At 39.7% G+C, this 26385-nt stretch overlaps 2 protein-coding genes across 3 annotated transcripts in view; both read left to right on the forward strand.

Annotated features, from left to right (window-relative positions):
* The window catches only part of IL1RL1 (interleukin 1 receptor-like 1), a 35143-nt gene extending 10697 nt beyond the window's left edge, over positions 1-24446 (forward strand). Inside the window, exons 2-11 of one of the 2 annotated variants that reach the window (XM_011956608.1) lie at positions 10252-10463; positions 10976-11186; positions 12242-12416; positions 12810-12972; positions 14329-14400; positions 15127-15268; positions 15361-15506; positions 20360-20506; positions 21496-21663; positions 23946-24446. In XM_011956608.1, the coding sequence (XP_011811998.1) occupies positions 10403-10463; positions 10976-11186; positions 12242-12416; positions 12810-12972; positions 14329-14400; positions 15127-15268; positions 15361-15506; positions 20360-20506; positions 21496-21663; positions 23946-24331 (1671 nt within the window). In that variant the 5' untranslated portion in view covers positions 10252-10402 and the 3' untranslated portion in view covers positions 24332-24446. Of the gene's footprint in view, positions 1-10251; positions 10464-10975; positions 11187-12241; positions 12417-12809; positions 12973-14328; positions 14401-15126; positions 15269-15360; positions 15829-20359; positions 20507-21495; positions 21664-23945 lie in introns of those variants that run through there. The other variant, XM_011956609.1, reaches the window with a different exon arrangement.
* The window catches only part of IL18R1 (interleukin 18 receptor 1), a 52324-nt gene continuing 50118 nt past the window's right edge, over positions 24180-26385 (forward strand). The window contains exon 1 of the mRNA XM_011956606.1: positions 24180-24458. The gene's annotated coding sequence lies outside the window, so the exon portion shown is untranslated. The remainder of the gene's footprint in view (positions 24459-26385) is intronic.

Consider the following 26385-nt stretch of genomic DNA (forward strand, 5'->3'; position numbering starts at 1 on the left):
CACAGTGGTGGTGGATGACCCAGTCTCTCTCTCAAACCTATCAAAATCACCAAGGAATTGTAAATTTTCCAAGCAAAGGAGATTGTAGAAAACACAAGTGAAACTGTTTCACAGAAATATCAGCAATACATAGTAAATTTGAGATGATGGAGATTAAGAGGAAAATTGAATCATTCTTAAGTGGTCAAGGTAAAAAATTATTGTGTGGTTCACTATAGCTACATTTAAAACAGTCCAAAGTCAAACAACTAGTCTGATTAGTCTTGTCATTGGTATGTGCTGTCTTAGAGTTCTCCAGAGAAACAGAACTAGTAGGAGATTATCTATCTATCTACCTACCTAATCTATCTATACTCTATCTATTTTAAGGAATTGACTCATGAGATTGTGGGGCTTGGCAATCTAAAAGATACAATGCAGGCTGGCAGACTGGAAATTCAGATAAGAGTTGGTGTTGTAGTCTTGACTCTGAATTCCATAGGGCAGCCAGTCGGAATTTCAGGCGGGATTTCTGTGTTGCAGTCTTGAGGCAGAATTCTTTCTTCTTTGGGAAACCTCGATCTTTGCTCTTCAGGCCTTCGGCTGCTCACATTCCACAGTGCTGTCCTTCTGGCTGTCCTTCATGCTTTTGTGTTGCCTGTCCCATTGCCCTTAATCTTACATGGAAAAAATGGAAATAAATTCAGAGGGGAAACTTAGCTAAAAGTTTTGGGGGAAAAATGATCAAACCAGAATTATTCACAGGACAACTTGTTCTATGAATAATTTTTGAAAAGGAACCATTTCCTCTACAGCTGGCTTATTATGAGGAGCTTGATGGTAAAATATTGGCAAGGCCTCCAGTGGAGATTTATCATGTTGCGATAGACCCCAGAAATGAATCTGGGTCTCCCGACTTCAATACAGTGCTCTTCCTATTACATAATGGGAGAGTATGATTTTCTACTCTTTTGCTTTACTTGTTGAGAAACAACTAATATTCAATTAAAAGCATCAATCTTACATATTCAGTTGAATGAGATTCGGCAATCATATCCGCCATGTGTCATCATCCATATCGTTATCCCAACAGCACAGAACAGCATTTCTTCTTACCAGAGAGTTGCCCTCACCCCTTTCCAATCAAATTTCCACATACTCTCTGGTTTCCAGCATGATAGATTATAATTTTCCTATTGTTGGGCTTCCTATAGGTATGATATACAATATATAGTCTTCTGTGTTTAGTTTCTTCTGCTTAACATAATTTTTCAGGAGCAAGACTTTATTATTTTTTGTTTTGAAACAAACTCAGAGTTACAGAACATGCTGTTTTTGAGAGTCATCCTGTGGTTATATCAGTATTTCCTTCCTTTTCATTGCTGAGTAGTTTACATTAAAAAAATAAGGATCCATTCTCCTGTTGTTAGACATTTGGATTATTTTTAATTTTTGGTATTATGAATATGGCATTTACGAATATTCTTTTACAAGTGTTTTGTGGATATGTTTGTTAATTCTCTTGGGTAAGGGGGGAAGTTATTGAGCCATACGGTAGATGTTCTTTAACTTTCTGTTAGGTTTTATATATATATATATAGTGTATATAATTTATATACACTAAAATACACACATTTTTAAGTGTAAAGTTCAATAAGTTGATACATGTATACTCTATTGTCTTTGTTTTGTATTGCTATAAAATAATACCTGAGGCTGGGTAATTTATTAAGAAAAAGTTTATTTGGCTCATGATTTTAATGGCTGCAAAGTTCAAGACTGGGCATCTGCATCTGGTGAGGACCTCAGGTTGCTTCCAATCCTGGTGGAAGGTTAAAGGGAGCTGGCGTGTGCAGAGATCACTTGGGAGAGAAGAAGCAAGGGGTGGGGGAGTGCCAGGTTCTTTTTAACAGCCAGCTCCCATGGGAATTAATAGAGTGAGTACTCACTTACCACCAAGGGAGGGGATTGAGGAAGGGAATTAATCTATTCATGAGGGATCCACCCCCATGACCCAAACACTCCCCCTTAAGCCCCACCTTCAATATCGGGGATCTATTTCAACATGAGGTGAGGAAGATACAAATATCCACACATGGCACCTCTGAAACCATCATCTCAATTGACACATTCCACACATCTCTCTCATACTCTTTTATAAGTAATTGCCACCCTTCGCCTTCCATTCTAAGTACCCACTCACTGGCCTTGCAGTTTGGGAACATTATATAAATGGGACCATATAGCATGCATTCTTTTAAAACTAGTTTCTTTCATTCAGTATGTTTCTAAGATTCATTTATATTTTGTGAATCAGTGTTTTTTTTTCTTTTGCTGAGTAGTGTTCCATTGTATGAATATAGAATAGTTTAGCCATATATGTGCTGATGGTCATTGGTATTGTTTCCAGTATTTGGCTATATGAATCGAACTGGTATGAACATTTGTGTACAAGTCTTTTTGTGTGCATAAGTTTTTACTTCTCTTAGGTAAATCCCCAGGAGGAGAATTTCTGGAGCGTAATGCAAGCATATAATCAGAAACTGCCAAACTATGTTCATTGTATCATTTTACACTCCTATCAGTGATGGATGAGAGTTCCAGGTGTGCCACATCCTTGCCAAAATTTGATATTATCAGACATTTTTATTCGCTATGAAATAGAATCTCATTGTGATTTTAATTGTTTACATTCGTCTAATAACTAGTAACTTTGAGCACTTGGTCCTGTGCTCATTGAACATTGATATATTTTCTTTTGTGAAATATCAGTTAAAGTCTTTTCCTTATTTTAAAAACTGGGCTATTTTATCTTTTTCATATGAATTTGTAAGAGTTATTTTTGAAGTATAGGTACAAGTCTTTTATCTGATGTGCAAATTATGAGTATTTTGTCTGAGTCTGTGGCTTAGTCTATTCAAGTTCTAATGATGTCTTTGAAGAAGAAAAGTTTCTAATTTTAATAAAGTCCAAGCTATGATTTATTTTTCTTTCATGATTAGTGATTTTTGTATCCATTTAAAAATTATGTTCCTACCTCAGGTTTAAGATTTTCTATTATGTAATACAATCCATTTTTATTTTATTTTTGTGTATAAGGTAAGGTAGAGCTTTTTCATATAGACAGTCAATTTTTCCATCATTATGTGTTGAAGGCAGTGTTTTTCACCATAAACTTATGTTGGCATTTTAATCAAACATTAATTTACTGTATATTTTTGAGTCTACTTCTGGACTCTCTCTTCTTTGATCAATATGTCTGCCCTTATGCCCATACCACACTGTTTTCACTATGGTAGCTTTTATATTAAGTCTTAAGGTCAGGTTGTGTAGGTTCTCTGACTTTGTTCTTATTCTTTAAGTCTTGGGTATTTCCAGTACTTTAATTTTCCATGCAGATTTTAGATTTCCGTAGAAGATTTAGAAGCTGCTTCTGCTGCTGGGAGAATAAGGTTACCCTGACTTCAGGACAAAAGAAGATGCACATGAACTAAATAAAGGGTGACAAATGCAGACCACAGCAATAAAGTCTGTGGAATTAGTTTGAAATTACACAGTGGTCCAAAAAATTAGTCTTGAAGGGATCTTAATGATGATTTAGTCATTTCACATGTGCAAACTGTTAAGACTGTTGGCTGTTTTTCACACGGCCACAGCCCATTTCTTTTTCCTATGTGTCTGCAGTCCACGGAGCTTCTTCTGGCTCTCTATGGTCCATCTCTTCTTGGCCCAGGAGTTCCCATGGGACCTCCCAAGGGTGACTCAGGTCTCATCTTCTGATGAGATAAAAGGAATAAGACAGATATTCAGGGTAGAGATGTAAGAGCATGGTAAAATTTAGACTGCTGTTGTTCAGATCCATATATAAGAGCTTTATTTTTTGGATCCCAAATTACATCCCCTGGTCATCTGCACTGGTTCATTCAATAAATATTTCTGAGATTGGGCATGGTGACTCAGGCCTGTAATCCCAACACTTTGGGAGGTCAAAGTGGGTGGATCTCTTGAGCCCAGATGTTTGAGACCAACCTGGGCGATATGGTAAAACCCTGTGTCCATGAAAAATACAAAAATTAGCTGGGCATGGTGATGCATACATGTAGTCCCAGCTACTCTGGAGGCTGAGGTGGGAGGATCACCTGAGCCTGGGAGATGGAGGCTGCAGTAAGCCATGATCGCACCACTGCTTTCCAGCCTGGGTGACAGAGTGAGACCTTGCCTCAGAAATAATAATAATAAATAAACATTTCTGATCACCTACTTTGTGCTCTTCCAGGCACGTGAGCTATATCAAAAGACAAAATTCACAAAAATAATCTTGCCTTCTGGAGGTCATATTCCAATGGATAAAACAGAAAATAATAAACATGATGCATAATTAGAATGTTAGACAGTGATGAATACCTTAGAAAAAGATTGGAGCAGGTTAAGGAGATGGGGAATGGGAGAGGAGACATTGTAATTCAAAATTGATTGGTCAGGAACTCAAACAAATACTTGGACACTAATAGCAGCATTATTCAAAATAGTCAATAGCTAGAAGCAACCCAGATGCCCATCAACGGATGAATGGGTAAACAAAGTGTGGTAGGTACATGCAGTGGAATATAATTCAATCATTAGAAGCAATAAAGTACAGACCCATGCTACAATATGAACAAAACTTGGAAAGATTATGCTTAGTGAAATAAAGCAGTCACAAAGGGCACTTATTGCATGATTCCATTTACAGGAAATATTCAGAATAGATAAATCCATGGAGTCAGAAAGTAGATTGGTGGTGGCTATGGGTTTATGGTAAAAGAGGAAGAATGGGGACTTTATGTTAATGAGTGTGGGGTTATACTTGGGGATGGTAAAAATGTTTTGAAACTAGATAAAGTTAGTGGTTGTACCACATTGGGAATGTACCAAATGTCACTAAATTGTGCACTTTAAAATAGTTAATTTTATGTTATGTTAATTTCAGCACAATTTTTAAAAATCAGAAGCAAAAAAAGAACAGAAAATTGAGTAGTCAGGCTAAGTCTCATTGAGAATGTACAGTCTGAGTGCCCACTTGGAGGAGGTAAGTTAGCTCTTGGAGGAGGTGGGTAATGGGAAGAAGCTGTCCAGGCGGAAGGAACAACGTGTGCCTAGTGCCTTCAAGGAACAGCAACGAGGATATGGGGTTGGAGGGGAGGGGTCAGAGAGGTGATTGGTGGTGTTCCATTTGTGGGACCTCACTACTTCTGTAAAGATGTTGGCTTTTCCTCTGGGTGAGGTGGAAGAATTTGGAGGTCTCCTTGATTTGACCTAGGTTCTAACAGAATCTCCAGAGTATCTGTTTTAGGAATAGACTTAAGAGGGTACAAGGAAGCAGGGACAGCAATTTAGAAGCAGTTATTAAAATCCAAGTGAGAGACCATGGTGGATTGGACAAGGATGGTGGCCATGAGAATGGAGAGATGTAATTGGTGTAATTGCAGGTAGGATGTGCTTTGAAGATGAAGCCATAAGCTGTCCTGATGGATTGCATTTCCAATATGTGAGGAAGAGAAGAGTCAATAATAAATGGAGTCTTGGTCTGAGCCAACATTCAGCATGGAGTTATCATCATTGCGATTAGAAGGCAAGGGGAGACACTGACTTTTCTTTGGGGCAAGGGAGGCAAGGAGGCTGGAGGAGATCAGAAGTTCTGTTCTGGAGACATGAAGCTTTTGTGAATTCCACTTGTTCCTTGAATATGTGCTGGTTTCTTCTGGTTTTTTCTTTTTGTTGTTGTTTGTTTGTTTTTTAAAATTTTAGATTCTAGGGTATATGTACTTGTTTGTTACAAAGGTATATTGCAGACTGTTGGGGATTGGTCTTACCCAATTAGTGAATATTGTACCCAGGAGGTAATTTTTCGTTCATCACCCGCTACCCTCCCTACTTTTGGAGTCCTCAGTGTCTCTTATTTCCATCTTATGTCCATGTGTACCAATGGTTTAGCTCCCATATATGAGTAAGAACATGTGGTGTTTGGTTTTCTGTTTCTTAACTGGTTCACTTAAGATAATGGTCTCCAGCTCCATCCATGTGGCAAAGGACATAATCTCATTCTTTTTATGGCTGCATAGTAATCCTTAGTGCATAGGCACCGCATTTTCTTTAGTCAACCATTGATGGACACTTAAGTGGTTCCATGACTTTCCTATTGTGAACAGTCCTGCAGTGAACATACTAGTAGTGGTGGAGGGGTGTCTTTTTTATATAATGATTTCTTTTCCTTAGAAAAGTAGTGAGATTTCTGGGGTGAATGGTAGTTTTATTTTTGGTTCATTGAGAAACCTTCGTACTGTTTTCCATAGACATTGAACTAATTGACATCCTCAGCAACAATGTATAAGCATTCCTTTTTCTCCACATCCACCCCAACATCTGCTGTTTTTTGAGTTTTTAATAATAGCCATTCAGACAGGTCTTCTGGTTTTTGGAGGGGAGGATTGGGTGAAGCAGGAAGGAGTTTGGAGGGAAGGAGTGGAGGCTTGAGTGGGCCTAGAGTTTAGAGTGTGGGCAAGAAGGATCCCAGAGGCAAGCACTTTGCTCAAAGTGACATAGCTAATAAAGCTCGGGGGTCCAGCACATTCTCCAGAGGCCCAGGCCAAGCCGTTTACGGCCATGCTGGTTCTGCCCCATCCGCTGCAGATCCTGCAAACATTTTCATCAAGAAAAAAATAATTAAAAGAAAAACAGAATAAAAATGGTACCCAGATGTCCTCTAATGAAATGAAGGGGAAAAATCCATCCCCGGCTTATAGTGAGAGTCACTCAGTGAGAGCCTGACTCACGGAAATTCATACAAGATTAATGTAACCAAGTTCCCTGTCTTTTGACACTGGCTTACAGTAAGAGCAGGCCACACGTAGCCAGCTCTGGAATGTGTTAGGACATTTGCATGTTACATTTCAGTGTGATATCTGCTAAGTCAAATGAAGAAGTCTTGAAAGATGCCTTCTAAGTTTGGAAGTATTTGAGTGTCACATTCCATATGCCAGCAACTAGTTGTTGCCCTCAAAACATAAAGTTTTGTTTGTTCTTTTGTTTTTTGTTTTTTTTAGTGGATATGTCAGTGAAGTAGATTATAAACAGACATATATAAGATTTCAAAACTGTAACAAAATTAAGAAAAATCTAGTTCAATGAGGTTAGATTCTATGAAATTAATCTGAAAAGGGATAGTAGTTATGAGAAATCTTTAAAAAGTGGATATTTGCCAGAGAAACAAGCAGATACTGGAAGTTTTCTGATTAAGTTGGCAGAAATGTGTGAGTGCTTAAAATGCCTTGCTTTATTCATTTATTAGAAGAGCTTGCCTTTTTGCAGTTTGTCTCAAGTTGCTATAAACTACTCTCTGTTATGTTGGGTGGTGCCTGAATAGTGAGAAGCCAAAATGATTTAGTTCTTTTCAAAGAAGAAAGTATAGACTAGCTTATTTTAATAACCCAGTCCCAATTATAAAAAGAAAAGCTTTACCACTCTAATCTCTGGCATAGAGAATGTTCTCTTTTTTAGTTGACATTAGGGGTAAAAAAAAAACCTTGGCTTTGAAGTTCAGCAAGTCTTGTTTCAACCCCAGCCGCAACTGGGTGAACTTAGTCAAATTACATAACCAGTCTTATCCTTGGGTTTTTATATTTATCTGTAAAATTTGAGTGATGCTGATGTTAAGTACCACACAGTATTGCACTTTGAACGAAAAGTCATAATAGTCAAATGAACAACTGAATTGTTTTACAGGAATAGTTCAACTTTAATAAATACTCCTGCAGAATTTCATCATGATGTTAAAATTGATGGAAGCTTTATTTTCTAAACTGAGAAACCAGTGCTCACGTGGCCTAGTTTAAGAATGAATGCTTAAACTTAATACATGTTTTAAAAAGACGTTTTGGGATATCAAATGTAAAACAATTCCTAGTTTGTGTTATTTTATTGAAGAAACCCTACGCAGCACTTGGGCAATCGCAGGCACCGTTGCAGACTCGCTGGCTCCTGACTGTGATCTCATGCCCCAATTGCAATAAGATCCTGATAAAATGGACTTCCACAAGTAGGTCAAGAATAACAATGTGCAGACCTAATTCCTCTAATTTATGGTGAACATCTCATGGTCAATTTCCCAGCGGTCAAAGGACTCTGTATCTCTTCCTCTCAGAGCCACTCCACATGCCAAGAGGCTGACTAAACCCCTGACAGATAAAGAGATTCAAGAGTGGTCCCAGCCCTGGTGGGGAGCAAAGACACTGGCTCAAAAAATGTACTGAGAACTCTCCCTTTTGCAGCTCCTCCTTTCTTAACCTTCCACAAGCAGTGGCAGTTGGATTCTGTGATTAGTTTAGTCTTCAGAGCCAGCCTTCTTGGGTTCAAATTCTGACTTCAACTCTTAATGTAAAGCAACGTGGGCAAGTTGCTTAATCTTTCTGTGCCTGAGTGTCCTTGTCTGTAAAATGGGCATCATAATAATAGCGCCTGCCTCATTGGGTGAGTGTGAGAATGAAGGAATTAATACATGTAAATCACTTAGACTGTGTCTGGCATAGAGGACATTCTAAAGAAAGGTTAGCTATTATCATTATATTATTATATTGGTCTGGAATTAGTTCCTGAATCCTTCTGAGATGTGATGACTCATAAACGTAGGTTGAGTTTACTCGTGTTAGGGTCATTGCAACTATGCATACCTAAAATCAAATTTTGCTTTTGAAGTTTGTTTTACCTGGAGCCCAAGAATTGAGGGTTATGGTTTCCTTTGGCATTCCACTTGAGGGAAGCTTCTTAGTCACAGCTTCCTTCTCTTTCTTTGCACTGTAGAAAAACTTCCTTTTTTTTGTTTTTCTTCATCCAGGCAGAGAGCCCTACTGGGACTTAAATCCAAGGAGCTGAAATCTGTTTTGGGATGGAGTGGAGTCACATTCTGGACCCTAGACAGATAATTTCTAAGTTCCAGAAAGTGCTGCTTACTTTGCATTGCCTCTCCCCAACCTTTGCTTTCGAAACTCCTGGCACCAACGCCGCCAAGGCTGACGGAGCTTTCCTGAGTGGTGTCTGCTAAAGGAGGTGTCAAGGAATATCTGGAAAGGCAGCCTCCAGGCCCCCAGTGTCAAGACCATTTAGAACTGAAAGTGTCCTAATATCGGGACACAGGCAATAAACATTATTTATTATTCAGCCTGAGAAACTGATGCTAAAATAGGAGGAAATCATGCAATTATTTCCTATCAAGGGATTACTCAATGTTGTTTTTATGTTTAAATATTTATTTGTCAACATCAAGAATTCTTAGGACATGATGCACCAGCATTTTTGAACAAGTCATAGATTTGACCACAAATCAAATTTCAGGATGGGTGGAGTGTCTCTGCTTTAAAATAGAAGAGAGTGAGTAGTCTAGGAGGAGGGAGCTCCATAGACTGGAAACTATTCTTAGCTCCGTCACTGACTCCAAGTTCATCCCCTCTGTCTTTCAGTTTGGGTAAGCATCAATTAGTTATCTAAAATTTGTAATAAAAAAGTCTTCATCATTCATGATTGTGTTTATCTTTATGTTTGTAAATTTCTATGTTGGTTCTATTCCTCCCCTTATATTTTAAGAAAAGAAGTAAGAAAGTAAATGATTATTTTTCTGAAAGAAAAAATAAATGTATTTATTGTTATTCACAGACCTTCAACTATTCTTAGAAAGCCTTTGGTGACTCCTGGGAACAAGCTGAGTCAGGAACAAAAGTTTGAGGGTTTGGGGTTGAGAACAGGACAAATGCTTGGCTAATGCTTTAGTCTAGTTCTGACTTTGCTACTCCTAAGTTGCTTTGTGATGACTACTTGCACATGTGTCTGTTTGTGAGTTATTTTTGTGAGCATGCTGCCACCAGCCTGTGTGGATGTCTGTGGTTTCACAAGATACAATGTATTTTCTAACTCTACTGAATTTTATGTTTTTTTTTTCAAAAATAGAAACTCATATTTTTTCCTTCTTAATTAAGTTTCTTTCAGGACATTCTCATGAGACTGGTAAAATATAACTGTGAAGTAGCATGATAATTGTGAAATAGCATGATTATTGTGAGAGCTGTATGACCTGAAACTTCTATAGGAATAAGTGCAATACTGCATATCTGAAACCTGCTGTTATGTCTCTTTGCACTTAATGAAATATGTGTTGATTGATTCATTCTCCTGGGTGGTGCTGAGAAAGTAAAAATCATGGCTGATAAAAATTCTGTTTATGGTTTTGTCTAATTTATTTTTCAGTTAAGATATAGGCTACTCTTCCCAACTCAGCCTTGGAGAGCGTCACCAACTGCCTCACGTGTGGTGACCTTCACTGTCGTATGCCAGTGACTCATCTGGAGTAATCTCAACAGCCAGTTACCAACACTTGCTCTTGATTGATAAACAGAGAATGGGGCTTTGCATCTTCGTAATTCTCACAATTCTCGTGTATTCCACAGCAGCGAAGTTTAGTAAGTATTGCCTTTTAACTATAATTTAAATTTTTATAAATTAAATAATTTCAAGAACATTCACCTTGTTTTAAGCAGCTTGCTTCCAATTGTTCCAGTTGAATTGTAAACTGAAAAACATATTGTTTTTGTACGATCATCATTCATTACAAATCTATCAGAGAAAATTCTTTGTAATGAATATATCATCAGTTTGGCTTTACATATTCAAATGCAGCAGAATTTAACATGGCGCCTGCACATGGGAAGTGTTGTAGACGTTTATTGACTGACACAAAGTTTGTTTAGACAGATATGGCTGCTTTTCCACCGGAGAACTGTGAGGGGTTTAGCTCCAAATTAATTCATTAGCATTTCATAAGAGATCTTAATCAGTTACTTATTCTTTCCCAAAGTATCACAGTGTATGACTGGCTTCTAAATTTAATCCTGGAAGAAAATATTGAGAGGATAGGAATCACGGTCTTCTCATTTGATCATTTCAGGATCGTCTTTATATCTTTCATTTGCAGGCAAACAATCATGGGGCCTGGAAAATGAGGCTTTAATTGTGAGATGTCCTAGACAAGGAAAACCTAGTTACATCGTGGATTGGTATGACTCACAAACAAACAAAAGCATTCCCACCCAGGAAAGAAATCGTGTGTTTGCCTCAGGCCAACTTCTTAAGTTTCTACCAGCTGAAGTTGCTGATTCTGGTATTTATACCTGCATTGTCAGAAGGTATTATGCAGAGAGCTCCCAACTTCTTTCACCCTGCTCCCCTTTCTTGAATGGTTGATTGTCTGAGCTGCCCTTGCTTTCATTCCTTCCCTAGTCTTTCCTGGAACAGTTAAATTTATAAAGTGATTTGAATAAATGTGATTTGGATAAACTTCTAGAAATACTATCAGGTTGAGGTCTAGCTCATTTTGAGCTATTTAGATTTATAGTTGCAGGGATTAATTTGTAGCTGACTTAGAGAAAAACCTAGCTTTCCTAGTGACCAAGATAACTGAGAGCAATTGCTTACATTTGGCTGGAATTAAGAACAAACTAGAGCAGAAAATAGTAATCTGGATGTTTTCCATCTCAGGGGGCCTCTAGTAGGTGAAAAGGGGCAATGACCAATGCTTTTAACCTCCAAGTTAAGCCACAGAAGGCTGATGAGATTGTGTGCCTAAAAATTACTCTTGTTCACCAATTGTTGAATGTTTTGATTTTGTGACTGTGTTTGGCACACACAAAATGTCAAATGAACGACATCAAAAGGCAGGATGTATTAGTTAAGGGCCTAGGTCTGAGGCCAGACAACTGTCAAATTCATGCTCTGCCACTAGTTAACTGTGAGATGTCAGCAAGTTACTTCTCTGCCCTTTAGTTTCCTTCTCTGTAAGATGCATATAATGTAATAATAGAATTCATCTCAAAGCATTACTGTGAAAATAAACTAAGGTAATGGGGAAAAGTGCTCAACATTGTTACTGGTACATAGTAAACTCTCAATAAATAGTGGTTATCTTTATTACACTGGGATTACAGCGTTACAGCAGATGTAGTATATGAATAAGTGGCAAAGAAGTCATTGTTAGGGCTACTATGGGGGCTATGTTTTTAGCTCAAGTGTAACAAAAAGGTATTTAAACTCTAGATTTTCATGTTTATTTTTAAATAAGAAAATAACCATTATGTATATTGATGGTTTTTAAGAAGAAAAGCAATATTAAGTAAAGGCTAAATTTAGGTTAAGTTATTTCACAATGCTAAGTGACTCTTAATTTTCGGATTTATTTTAATAGTCCCACATTCAATAGGACTGGATATGCGAATGTCACCATATATAAAAAACAGCCAGATTGCAACGTTCCAGATTATTTGATGTATTCAACCGTATCTGGATCAGAAAAAAATTCCAAAATTTACTGTCCTACAATTGACCTCTACAATTGGACAGCACCTCTTGAGTGGTTTAAGGTAAGAGGAAATTTGGAAGGAAATAGATGAAAATTACACAATTAAAATAGACACAAGTGGCCAGGTACAGTGGCTCACACCTGCAATCCCAGCACTTTGGGAGGCCAAGGCAGGCAGATCACTTGAGGCCAGGAGTTCGAGACCAGCCTGACCAACATGAAGAAACCCCGTCTCTACTAAAAATATAAAAATTAGCTGGGCATGGTGGCACACACCTGTAATCCCAGCTGCTTGGGAGGCTGAGGTACGAAAATCACTTGAACCCAGAGGGCACAGGTTACAGTGAGCCCAGATTGCACCACTCACTCCAGCCTGGACAACAAAGATTCTGTCAATAAATAAATAAACAAAAGTGAAGAATTACTGAAAAGGAAATGAAATTTCTTATTTCAGAATTGTCAGGCTCTTCAAGGATCAAGGTACAAGGCGCACAAGTCATTTTTGGTCATTGATAATGTGATGACTGATGATGCAGGTGATTACACCTGTAAATTTATACACAATGAAAATGGAGCCAATTATAGTGTGACGGCGACCAGGTCCTTCACAGTCAAGGGTGAGCTACCAACATTAATGAGGTAGAATACTACTGGAAAGAAGTCAAAGTGGGAACAGCTGTGCCCTTCTGGTTGGGTTTCTTGCACTTCACCCTCCTCCCTCTACTTCCTCCTGCTCCATCTTATCTTATACATTCTGAACTATGACGCAAAAAGCTTTTCTGAACGCATTATCAAGATTTAAGAAATTTCAGGGGGAAATTACATTACTAATTCAAAACCACATCTATTCTTTATTCTTTTCTTGTGACTTAATTTTTCAAAGATAAAGCAGTCTGAATTCTAACTTAACTTACTTTTTTTGAATGGCAATACAAAATTTGCCGTTCAAATTTTGGGGAGCAAAACCAACTTTTTTTTTTTTTCTAGTTTGGTTTCAGAGTTTCTGCAAATTAAAAAGAGAAGAATTTACTCTTTAGTAATACTCACTGGATTCGAAGTTTAATGAGAGGCTTTATGATGCGATACTATGGTGTATATAAATGTCATTGCGTGGATTTTAATCCATGTTTGCAAAATACTTTCAATATCTTCAGTGGCCTTAAGTAGGTCACTTCATTCTAAAAATGTGTTTTCCAAGTTGTCTTAAATTTTATAAAAGCCTATCAATCTGTAAATAACTGGGGTCTCCTTAGCACAAGTTCATCTACATACGTTGATGAAATAGCCCCTTAACGTATGACAGTTTTTTTAGGGCAAAGCAATATTGGAGACAATTTTTTGGAGTTTTCCAATACTTCACCGCACCGCTGCAAAATAAGCATCACCAGACCACATTCCTATTAGTGTCCCTTTCTGTTTAATATCAACCCTTACAGTGGTCCTTAATCACACTGTCCTTAAATAAATGAGCATGAAGGGATGGAGGATTGCAGCAGCGCTCCACAAGCACTGCCAGTCTTTCAGCCCTGCTGGTCCCAGGAGTCGGAATTCCATACGGGGAAGATTTCCCTGAGGATGGGTCACCCTAGTGGAGAACTGCGAGCAAATCTGTGGACTCATCCATTTATTGTTTTCAGAGGTCTTTTGAAATCTTCCCTGTAGTCTCATTCTGTAGAAGTGTAGTTTTCTAACAATTACTAGGTCATGTAATTAGTTTTATGGGTTGGACCTGCATTTGTTTTAGTGATGTCAAAGAGAATACAGATATTACAAAGCATCATAGGTAATAAAAGAAAGCTTTATTTAAATGCTTTTCTGTTTCGTGTGTGTGTGTGTGTGTGTGTCATTATGGGTTATTGTCAGAAAAATTTGAAAAACATTGCTATGAAATAGAATAGAAACATGAAAATACAAACTTATATTGAGTAGCATTCAATGCTCCCCTAGTATTTATATTTCTTTTTGTCTTTAAGATGAGCAAGGCTTCTCTCTGTTTCCTGTAATCAGAGCCCCTGCACACAATGAAACAAAGGAAGTGGAAATTGGTAAGAAAATATATCAGAATGCTGTAAATATTGCCCGGAAAATCCTTCCATATGACCCCTGTTCTGAATTCCCTTAGCAGGGGTCAGGCAATTAGCATAGAGAACCTTGAGGGGTAAGTGAGGTGACGTCCCTGGAAGCACCTACCCAAGCATTTGCTAATATTGGGAACCAGGACACAGCAATTGCAGTGTTTACATTTGTTTATTGGATGTTGTAATTCATGGTGCTTTCATGTATGCATCTAATTTCATCTTCATCTCTATCCCAGAGCTTGGGATGGAAACCTGCAGAGTGTCCATTCTGGGCAATGGTAGCCAGGTCTGGTAAAACACATTTATATTCAAAGGTAGCTTATGGAGAGATGAAGAGAGTTCTGTAGAAAGATGTGGAAGAGAGCAGTTGGAAAGAAACTCTAATTTCTAGTAAAGGGCAATCCTTTTACTAGAAATCCTTTGTAAAGTGGGGTTGGCGAAGCCAGAATCATTGGCCTTGTTAGTTTCCCATGCGGGTGGGTGAATGGGAAACCCAGCTGGGTGAATGAAAGTAATGGGAGCAGGGAGGAGGTAAGAGAGGACATAGAAAGAGGAAGGTGCTAGAGATGAGGGAGGGAGGTCCTGGCGGGGTGCATACTAAGTGTTCAGTAAGTTTTTTTTTTTACATTAAATGGGATAAAATGCTAGTCGCAGAAGTTAATTGTATTGGTGAATGTCCTTACTCCCCTCTAGGAGAAAACACAAACCTAACTTGCTCTGCTTGTTTTGGAAAAGGCGCTCAGTTCTTTGCTGCCGTCCTGTGGCAGCTTAATGGAAAAAAAATTACGGACTTCGGTGAACCAAGAATTCAACAAGAGGAAGGGCAAAATCAAAGGTATTTTTATATCAAAGAGAATCATCCTCTTCCGCTTGCACATCGTTTGCACGTGCAAAGTAGGCATTACAAGTAACAGGTTGCTTTCTTAGTTTCAGCGATGGGCTGGCTTGTGTAAACATGGTTTTAAGAATAGCTGATGTAAAGGAAGAGGATTTATTGCTGCAGTACGACTGTCTGGCCCTGAATTTGCATGGCTTGAGAAGACACACTGTAAGACTAAGTAGGAAAAATCCAAGTAAGGAGTGTTTCTGAGACTTTGGTCACCTAAACTTTCTGTAGCAAGGGTAAGCGGAATGGAGTGTGGTTCCGAGAGATCCATCAAGACAATGGGAATGGCTTGTGCCATAAAATGTACTTCTCTTCTTTGGGATGCTGTTTGCTATCTGGTCTTTGTAGACTGTTTTGGTTTGCTGGGAGCTTCTCTGCTGCTTAAGTTCCTCCTCCTCCCCCACTGCCTCCTATGGTTGGTTTCTCTAGAACATTCAGCTGCTTCTTTGGTCATCCTTGTTTTCTAACTTCATGAACTCCCTCTGTCTCGCTGTATGTGAAAGAAAATGCGGCCGGGCGCGGTGGCTCAAGCCTGTAATCCCAGCACTTTGGGAGGCCAAGACGGGCGGATCACGAGGTCAGGAGTTCGAGACCATCCTGGCTAACACGGTGAAACCCCGTCTCTACTAAAAAATACAAAAAGCTAGCCGGGCGAGGTGGCGGGCGCCTGTAGTCCCAGCTACTCGGGAGGCTGAGGCAGGAGAATGGCGTAAACCCGGGAGGCGGAAAAACCCGGGAGGCGGAGCTTGCAGTGAGCTGAGATCCGGCCACTGCACTCCAGCCCAGGCGACAGAGCGAGACTCCGTCTCAAAAAAAAAAAAAAAAAAAAAAAAAAAAGAAAAAAAAAAAAAAAAAAAAAAGAAAATGGTAAACTGAACGTGTTCTTTTGTGCTCTTTTATAACTTGTATTACCTGTTGTAAACATGGTTCCTTCTATACCTCTTTCTGGTCATAATGAACACTATGAACATTCATTTTGTTAGTGAGGGTGGTAAAGTGAACAAAAAGGGGAAGTATCTAACTACTGCCATTTCAGTGAGAAAATCCTAGGTGCTAATTTGTAATAAGACACTTGTGAGGCCACTCTTGCACTGGTATAAAGAAATGCCTGAGACTGGGTGATTTATATGAAAAGAGGTTTAATTGGCTCACGGTTCTGCAGGCTGTGCGGGAAGCATGGCGTCTTCTGCTTCTGGGGACACCCAGGAGCTTTACTCATGGCAGAAGGCAAAACAAAGGCAGGCACTTCAAACGGTGAAAGCAGGGGCGATAGAGAGAGAGGTGACGCACTTAAACAGCCAGATCTCATGAGAAGTCACTCACTATTGCAAGGACAGCATCCAGGGGATGGTGCTAAACCATTCGTGATGAGCTTACCCATGGTCCAATCACCTCCCATCAGCCTCCACCTTGAATACTGGGGATTACCATTCAGCATGAGATTTGGGCAGGAACATAGACCCAAACCGTATCACACACATTATGGTTGTTAAACTTTATAAAGTATTTAAGGTACATGGAACACATGGGAAGTCTGGTAGCTCAGCCCATTTCTTTATTGCATCCTATTCCAGGTACTACCTATTCCAGGGAATTTTTCTTGGCCCTCAGTTTGCAGTATACATGCTTTCCAAGTACTCTTGTAGCATCCTGTTTGTATTGTAGCACTGGTCACATTGCCTTACCAAAATCTGTTTGACAGTCTGCTCAACATGACTGCAAGCTCCATGAGGGGAGGGACATCATCTCAACCATCTTTGGGTCCTTAATGCAATACCTGGCAGCTAGCCAGTGCTCAGTTAAATATTTTTTGACCAAATAAACGAATGCACAACCAAGTTATTGATACCAAATGTTTTTTGTGTACATTTCTACTTCTCTAGCTATAAGGCTTAATTATACAACAAAATTCAATAGCTTTCTCCATCAATTGGAAAGTGAAATTGTTTATTGCGTCCCTATAGTTTTTTTCTGAATCTAGCAGGATTTTAATGATATCATTGTAATTTGACACCATAAAAGGACAACATGAAACTGATCAGTCTTTATTGGGTTAGTTTCAGATGCTATATAATCTTTTAAAGTGTAACATTCTTTTTTATATATAAATAATTGGTGGCTTCACAAATAGCCAAAGCAGGGCGGAGAGAGTGATCCCTCCTGGGTGCGCACAAGAAGGGGGTATGTTGTCTACAGAGTTTTCAAAACAGTAATAAAGCTGTCTACAGGTCATTGTGCTTTTTATCATCACCATGCCCAGATAACGCGAAACATCAGAGATGAGGTTCTTCTCCCACAGAGGTGGACTGATCCTTCTCCCCACTGGCTTGGTGCGTCTCCGTTGTGTCCAAGACGATGCAATGTTGTCTTGGAAAATAGCTTTCCCAGCATTTCACTCCTGAGCCCTTGTCAGTTTCCTCACTTGTTCTTCGCATATCCAGGCAAACACATCCTGTTTGCTAGGTGAAGCATTGTATCCCATATAAAAGGAAGGAGAGAGAAAAATATATTTTTTCACACTCATCACTCCTCAGGGGCTGTACAACCGTGTAGAAATTGTTTAACATACTTGTCAAAGAGCCAAATAAAGTGTGAAATCCTGAGTTCCCACCCATATGTGCAGTATGGTCCAGATTCATCCAGATACACACAGAGAGGCACAACAGGAGGAGAAAGGATTGGGGTGTGGGGACAACAGGCCCCCAATATGGTGTAATCGTGATGTCTGCCTGAAGTGGTATGTGGGGTTTTTCTTGTTTTAATTTTGACTTTAACCCCCGATTTGTAAGTTTTTCGTAAAATAAACAGAATCGTAACTCATGCAGATGGCTGTAAGTGCCATAGTGTTCTGTGGGTCTCTGATGTCTGCCAGTGATAAATGTGGCACCTCAGGAAGGCTGTGGACCCCATCAAGGTGCTATGTGACGGCCATGCTTGGGGTAGTGGTGGGCCCAGTGGACCCTGCAGCCATCCATCCAGCCTGCCCACCCACGCTGCTCTTGTGTCCTCCTGCTTTGCTACATTATCATTGATCAATGTCCCTGCTTACCAATGTGTTGGAATTGTTTTCGTGTTACAGGTGTTCAGTGATTTTGCTCCTTCTAGCTTATTTGTATTTCACCTGTTTTTCTTTAAGTCAGCATGGTTACAGTCTGTTTCAGCAACTGTATAAATTAAACACAAATTATTACCACTGCTGTTGAGTTGTCATGATGAATTCTTTTTTATTTCTGAAATTATAGCATTTCTTGAATTTAAGAGAGCAAAAACTTAAAAGGCCTGTGTCCCCTTTTTATTAACTATTACTAAATACGTATTTGATGCTCATAGTAATAATAGTACACATTTATTCATTATTTCCTATGTACCAGGACTCATCTACTTATTTTACATTTAACTTTGTCGTTTATTTTCTCAATACTTCAAAGTAAAAGGCAAAGAAAGTTGAATAACTTGCCAGATACCACAGTGATGGAGCAAGGAATCAAACACAGCCAGCACTTTGCTATTTATATGTGTAGACAGAAAGTAACATTTAGTCATCACATACCTGAATTACTTATACTTTTATAAAAATAATTTACACTTACAAAGACTCCCTTTGATGTCTTGGATCAACATCTTTCTTTTGCTTGGAAGCGTCCAGCCACTGGCATGGTTACTTCCCAGCAGTCCTCACAGGAAGTACACATTCCTCTGTGCATCCAGCTGGGGTTTTTAGACAGAGTGACCTGGAAAGGAATCCTGTTGAAACAATTTACTTACAGAATTTTCATTATTTAACCTGATGACAGTAAGCTCTTTGTCAATTTTCACATTTTTCCCCCAACTTTAAGTCATATCACCTTGATAATTCTTGATTTCATACTGCTGGTCGCCGAGAGAGCTGATAAACTATTAGAGGTTGTGGAGGAATTTGTGAATAGGGGCCGGTGCTTTTTCTACCTCAAAACTGGGAGCCCATGCACGGAGACTTAAGATGGAAATGAACCATATCAGCAAATCTCATTTGAGCTTCTTCTCACATTCATCAGTGCATATGCATGTTGCATCTGCATTTTGTGAAGCAAGGAGTACTAGGATAAAGTTCAGTGTTGGCTGAGTAATGTTCACCATGAGAGAAGTATGGGCTATGAGTAGGACCTAGAACTTAGTAATTTGACTTTTGAGTTCTTTATCAAAGATGCTTTAGCCACTTAGGTGACTCTTGCTTCTTCTTCTATCTCCCATACCACCAAGTCCTTAGAGGCAACAAGTCTCTCAGACCTGTCGATGCCTTCTCCTTAATGCCCTGACAGCACCTTGTCTGTTCCTTTCTCATTATTGCATGAGTTACAACCCTCTGCATCTTGCATCCCTAGTACCACACTCCATTCTTTTCGGAGTGCCCATGGTTTCTTTCCACAGAAACAAACTTTCTCCTACCATCAGATAAATCTCATGGAAAAACCACTCAAGGCTCCAATGCTCCTGTGACCTTCAGAATAAGGCAGTCTGCCTTAGTTGGGGTTTCAAGTCTGGACAGAACCTGGCCATGACCAGACTTTCTAATCATGTCTTCCACCAATTCCCCAAACTAGGTTATTCCAATTCCTCAGAAAACACACTTCCTCTCTGCACTTAGGCTTACGGTATTCTCTTTGCCCAGGTGGGCATTTCCTTTTTTGCATCTCCCTGAATCCTACTCATCTTTCAGAGGCCTCCTCCTCCAGGAAGCCTCCCTTTCCCAGTCCTGCATGGAGCAAGTTCTCCTAAAATCCTCTGCCAGCAAAAATCATGCTTTTGCCTCCCATCTTAGTTAAATTGACGAGTGTCTCTGTGCCTCTTTTGCCATTGAGAATTCCCTGTAATGCTTAGCCTGATATGTTGTAGAGGCTCAATAAATGTGAATGTCCTGGTACTTAAAGCAGCCATGAAAATTCTCAGTGGGTATATCTTACATGAAATTCTTGTACTCCCAAGGGAAGCCAGCATCCATGTGTCTATTTATTATATCTTGTTTCAGTAGTAATAATAATCATTTTTCTTTCTTTTGAATAGTTGATCATCAAAGCACCTACTGCATAATTGCAGTATGTAGTGTATTGTTAATGCTAATCAATGTCCTGGTTATCATCCTAAAAACGTTCTGGATCGAGGCTACTCTGCTCTGGAGAGACATAGCTAAACCTTACAAGACTAGGAATGGTAAGTGGCAAATACCAAGTTTTTCGCCCAAAGAAAAAGTCACATAATAACTGTTAGTTACTTGTCTATTAATTTTTCAATAGCTAGGCTGCTAAACCCAGATTCCATTTTGCTTGCTAATCTGTTATCAGTGAGTTGTGTTTTTGGTTTTTCTTAGAGGCCATTCTCCATCCTGCTCTGTAACTCCTCATGGTCCTGAGATTAATCTCAACAGCTCACATTTCTTCCCCGGTAGAACTGCTATTCCTACTCAGTTACCAATAACAGAATCTGCCCCAAGCCCAGAAAGGTGTGAATTTCATAACGTATTGGTAAGATATTATGAAGTTAAACACAGTAGCAAAATTGTTCCTGTTTTCCAGATGTGAGCAGGTTAGAAAGGTCCGTCAGAATGCATGTGTGTTCTACCTGAAACCCTGATCTGTAAAGTCTAACCTAGGCATACAAACATGCTCATGAAAGGAGTCAGTTCTGCCTGCTAGATGCAAACCTCATGCTTTTGTTTGGAGGCAGATACAAGTTGCATTTTTCAAAGAGTTGACTGAAGTAGGAGCTAACAGTTTGATTTGTGGAAAATTCAGACCCCTTAAAAAATGCTATGCCCTTGCTACTATTAACTTTAAATTTTTTCACTTCCCCAGGGGACTATGGCGAAACCAAAGATGAAACCAAGGTCTATCCAGCACAGAAGGCCCCCTTGTTCATAAATTATTAATCAACATTGGTGAAATGGTTTTAACTGCACTGGACAGGCTCTTGTCCACTTTTTTGTTATTTAGTCTGTGACAGTAAAAAGGAGAAATACTTTGGGATGAAGACTGTTATTTCCTCATCATGTTTGGTCGTCAACATCTCTTGAGTCTAGAACATTTTGGAGGGTGACATACATTCACCAACAGCCATAAAACTTGAAGCGCAATGTCTTCGAAGAGTCCAGTGAGAATTTTTAGAATCAAGTAAGAAGTTGTACTTCTTGTTTTCATTTTCAGATGGAAAGCTCTATGATGCTTATGTTATCTACCCACGGAACTACACATCCGGTACAGATGGGGCCAGTCGTGTAGAGTACTTTGTTCACCAGATTCTGCCTGATGTTCTTGAAAATAAATGTGGCTATACCTTATGCATTTATGGGAGAGATATGCTACCTGGAGAAGGTAAAGCTATCAACATACATTAGGGACGGAAATTCATGCTTATTAGAGGCTGTGAACTAGGTGGCCTTATCCCTGCATTGGATAAGGAATTGCATTTACTACCTCAGACCTTAAGACAAAAACTTTAAATATTTATCCAGGAGCAGACACTTATTCTTCACTCTTCCCTCTCCTATCATTGTCCCGGTGATGAGATCTTCACAGTAATGTCGATGGTGTGAATTCAGAGTTAGAAGTCCTGTGCTTCAAGGACTTAGTAAACCATCATCCCTACTTTATTTCCTTGGTCCCCCACCAGAATAACTCTGCCACTTCTTAATTCTGTCCATAAGATTTGAAAGAGGACTTAAACATTGAAGAATTTTGTTCTGGTAGCCATAGGCACTAGCTGAAATACCTTAAAAGGACTCAGAGGTCTTCATGACTTTCTTTATGTTGGTGAAACATTTGCAAATTTATATTCTCACCAGAGCAAATAGAATTGTAGCTTCTGTTCCTTAATATTCCTACCCAATTTTATATATTTTTGACAGTTTTATCACAACTCCTGTGATTTCAGTATTCCCTTCATACATTTATGTCCAGTACCTGTGGACCCTCCTTGTGAACTCTTCTCTAATTTCTCACAGATCAGGAAGGGTTTGGAATAGAAATGGGGCTCAGATGTCAAGGGCCTAAGCCTAATAAAGTAAACGTTCCATTTTTACATTTTAAACTCATCTTACTAAGAAGAGGAATTCACATGCCTATAGATGTAAAGGTATGAACAACAGGTGAATTTGGTTTACCCTGGAATATCTGGGAATGCTCATAGCCTCAATAATGGCTCCAGAGACTTGTGAAAGGTACAGTTTAGGAGAATATAATGCACTTCTTCTCTCGAGGCTCTCTTCTTCTCCCATTTTCCCACTGGCCACCCAGGCAGATAGAAGTAATGAGTAATGCTCTCAAACACTCTTTTCATATTACAAATTTACTCAAGGACCTGCAGGGACTCCTGTTGTTTGTGGGCTCAACAGTGTGCCACATCTAGCCACAAGCTCTTCACCTCTCCTTTCTCAGTCCATCCACCTAAGTTCTAGTTACCCTTCTCCCCCGCTAAACCCAGATGCTACCTCTCTCACACTCCAGCTTGTGCTGCCTTCAATGTGTGACAACATACTAATCTGGAATGGTTTTCTACTTCCCTCCATCAGTGCATGTCCTCTGACCTTTCCTCAAGCAAAATAAAATGAAAGCCAACGAAACAACACCAAACTTCACTCTTCGCTTAGGAAAGTTCATGAGTGACTAAGGTGCTATCTTTATTCTTGTGAGACTTATCTTGCATTTGCCCCACCAAAATCCTCTCTGCATCACCACTCCATCCCGTGGCCCTGGGTGGCTGATCATCATGGAAGCCATTGCACCCTTGTCCTCTGCTCCAGGCTGGGTTTAGCCACTGGGAGGCACTGGCAGGAGGTCAGAGGGTGGTCATGTACCTGCCCCTCCAGGTGGGGCTTCTGGAGCAGCTGTGCTCCTCCCTCTGGGAGCACCTCTTCTCAGCTGGCCTGCCTCATGCATCTGCAATTCCTCAGACACCAGTCTGTCAGAGTATCTTGGGTTGTTTTATTCATGGTTGTGCTTTCTTCTGTTGCAGTGAGGACTGGGTATTTCATGTTCTTTCTAAGTCCACCCAGAGTGAATTGGAATCACCATGGAGTCTATGCTCTATAAACACCTAAAGGGAAAGGGGATCTATTGTCCCTTAAGATTTTTCTAGTCTGGATCAAATCCATTTCTACAACAGAGATTAATGGGGGGTGAAGTGAAGTCAGGACTTACTTTCCTAGAGACTTGGGTCAGTTTTGAGGGGCAGAGCTTCCTGAGTTTGTGCTTTTAAATATGTGAGTTAAATTTTTAAGCCATTTTAAAACATATAAGCAAATATTCTAAGAAGACAATATGTATCTAATGAACCAGAATTCTAAGTCTCTAATGCAGCAGTAGATTAAGTATCTTTACATTCCCATTTCCCTAGAAGGACTCTGTTTTAGTTAAGACTAAGCTACCTGGGAAATAAAAAGAGGACATTGGGGCTGATATTCTCTCAAATGAAAGGAGCACAAAGAAAAAAAACGGGTTCTCTATCCACATAGATTTCCACTTCTCTGAATAAGTGACTTGATTGATGTCAGAGAATCTCACACCAGATTATAACAGTAAGACTTTTAAATGTTCAGGATGTTTATGTTTCAAGCATTAGACTGATAGGAAATCTTATCTATTTCTTGTACGACTAGATGTAGTCACTGCAGTGGAAACCAACATACGAAAGAGCAGGCGGCACATTTTCATCCTGACCCCTCAGATCACGCACAGCGAGGAGTTTGCCTACGAGCAGGAAGTTGCCCTGCATAGTGCCCTCATCCAGAACGACTCCAAGGTGATTCTTATTGAGATGGAGGCTCTGAGCGAGCTGGACATGCTGCAGGCTGAAGTGCTTCAGGACTCTCTCCGGCATCTCATGAAAGTGCAGGGGACCATCAAGTGGAGGGAGGACCACATTGCCAATAAACGGTCCCTGAATTCCAAATTCTGGAAGCACGTGAGGTACCAAATGCCTGTGCCAAGCAAAATTCCCAGAAAGGCCTCCAGTTTGACTTCCTTGGCAGCCCAGAAGCCATAGTGCCTGCTGTGGTGTGCAAAGGCATCTGAGTTTGAAGCTCTCCTAACTTCTCCTAGCTGGCTCATGCCCCTGCACTGAAGTGTGAGGAGTAGGCATGTCAAAGGGATCCGGCCTCAGGTTTCATCTGGTAACTTTGCTTCCATTTCCCTGATTCTGGGTGGATGCAAAATGCCCAGAATTTTTTCTCCTCAATCCTCCCCCATTCTCCAGCCACCATTCCCTTTCCTTTTCCTTTTTGCTTGCCTCTCTTCACTGTGGTGTGGGGTGTTTTTAGTACTCTCTTTTCCGCTCTCTCTGTCTTGCTTTGTTGCTCCTCATTCTTTGTCAATAATCTGAAGAGCAAACTAATCATTCGACAGTAGATTTTCACGTCATCTTGAAGAACATTCTGATTCCCTCAGGCAGAATGTCAGCTGTAAATCTTGTTCCCAACATGCCAGAATTTATTTTATTTATATATATATATATGTATGTATATATATATCTCAAAGGTGCATGCTACCTTTTTTACTCCTGGCTAATTTTTGGGGTATTTCTTTTCTTTTTTAATTTTTTTTATTTTTAGTAGAGATGGAGCTTCACAATGTTGGTCAGGCTGGTCTGAAACTCCTGACCTCAAGGGATCCACCCGCCGTGGCCTCCCAAAGTGCTGGGATTACAGGCATGAGCCACCACACCCGCCTATTATATTTTATTTGAGTGGATACTCAGTCTTATCATCTCAATATTGTTAATTTTGTTGGAATACCTTATCCCCATTGCCATTATGATCAAGCTTTTTTTCAATTCTAAAATTCCTTTCATATATGTTTATTCTATTTAGAAATATTTTCTCCCTATAAAAGTGATAGAAGGATATTATGGAAGAAAAGAAAATATAAAAGAAGAAAATAATAAGAATCACTCATAAATCCATCATTTTAAGATTTAAATTTTCTTTTAACAAAAAAAAACTTTACGGCTGGTTGCGGTGGCTCATGCCTGTAATCCCAGCAGTTTGGGAGGCCAAGGCAGGCGAATCACCGGAGGTCAGGAGTTGAGACTAGCCTGGCCAATATGGCCAAACCCTGTCTCTACTAAAAAATACAAAAATCAGCCTGGTATGGTGGCACGTGCCTGCAATCCCAGCTACTCGGGAGGCCGAGGTAGGAGAATCAATTGAACCCAAGAAGTGGAGGTTGCAGTGAGCCGAGATCATGCCACTGCACTACAGCCTGGGCAACAGAGTGACAGCCCTCTCAAAAACAAACAAACAAACAAAAATTTGTTTTACACATATCATTTTTATAGCTGAGATGATACCATGTGGAGTTTTGCAAACATCATAATAAAAACGTGGCATGTCACTGAAACGTTTTAAAACATTTAAAAATATTCATAGTGTTCCATCTCCCAGTTGTACTACACGGATGCAACTTAAATATCTACCCTGGTAAATTCTGCAACAATCCTATTTTTAAAATGTTTTTCAAATTTGAGACCATTTTGTTGTAACATTTCTATGAAGGTAGTAGGGCATTTTGACAAAACTGTTTTGGCAAAATAGAGTTAATTTACAGTCAGGGCCACTTTAGTCAGAGCACTGAAGGAAAGGACATACCGTTGGGGGTTGCAGGACTGGATCCAGAGCTACCGCCAGTGTCCCCTCAGATAGGAATCCTGTTGGTGCTTCAAATTTTGTAAGTGGATGGAGCGCTTATCTCAGTTGAACTGCTTAATAATGTATATGATTCTGTATTTCACTGGCAAAAGAAAACTGAACTCTGGACTGTTGACAGAGAACATCATCTTGAACTCATTGTCATTCAATACCTTTCAGAATCCGTACTAAGAGAAATCATATCTCTAGAAGATTGCTTATGGTTACTCATTTGTCTAGGTACCTATACCTTTAATCTGTACCCCCAGACTGGGTTGTCAGATAAAATACAGGAAACCTGTATTAAAATATCAGGACATGCCTGTAATCCCAGCACTTTGGGAGGCCGAGGCGGGCGGATCACGAGGTCAGGAGATAGAGACCATCCTGGCTAACACGGTGAAACCCCGTCTCT

This window comes from Colobus angolensis, unplaced genomic scaffold, assembly GCF_000951035.1.
Source record: "Colobus angolensis palliatus isolate OR3802 unplaced genomic scaffold, Cang.pa_1.0 Scaffold42, whole genome shotgun sequence".
Lineage (NCBI taxonomy): Eukaryota > Metazoa > Chordata > Mammalia > Primates > Cercopithecidae > Colobus > Colobus angolensis.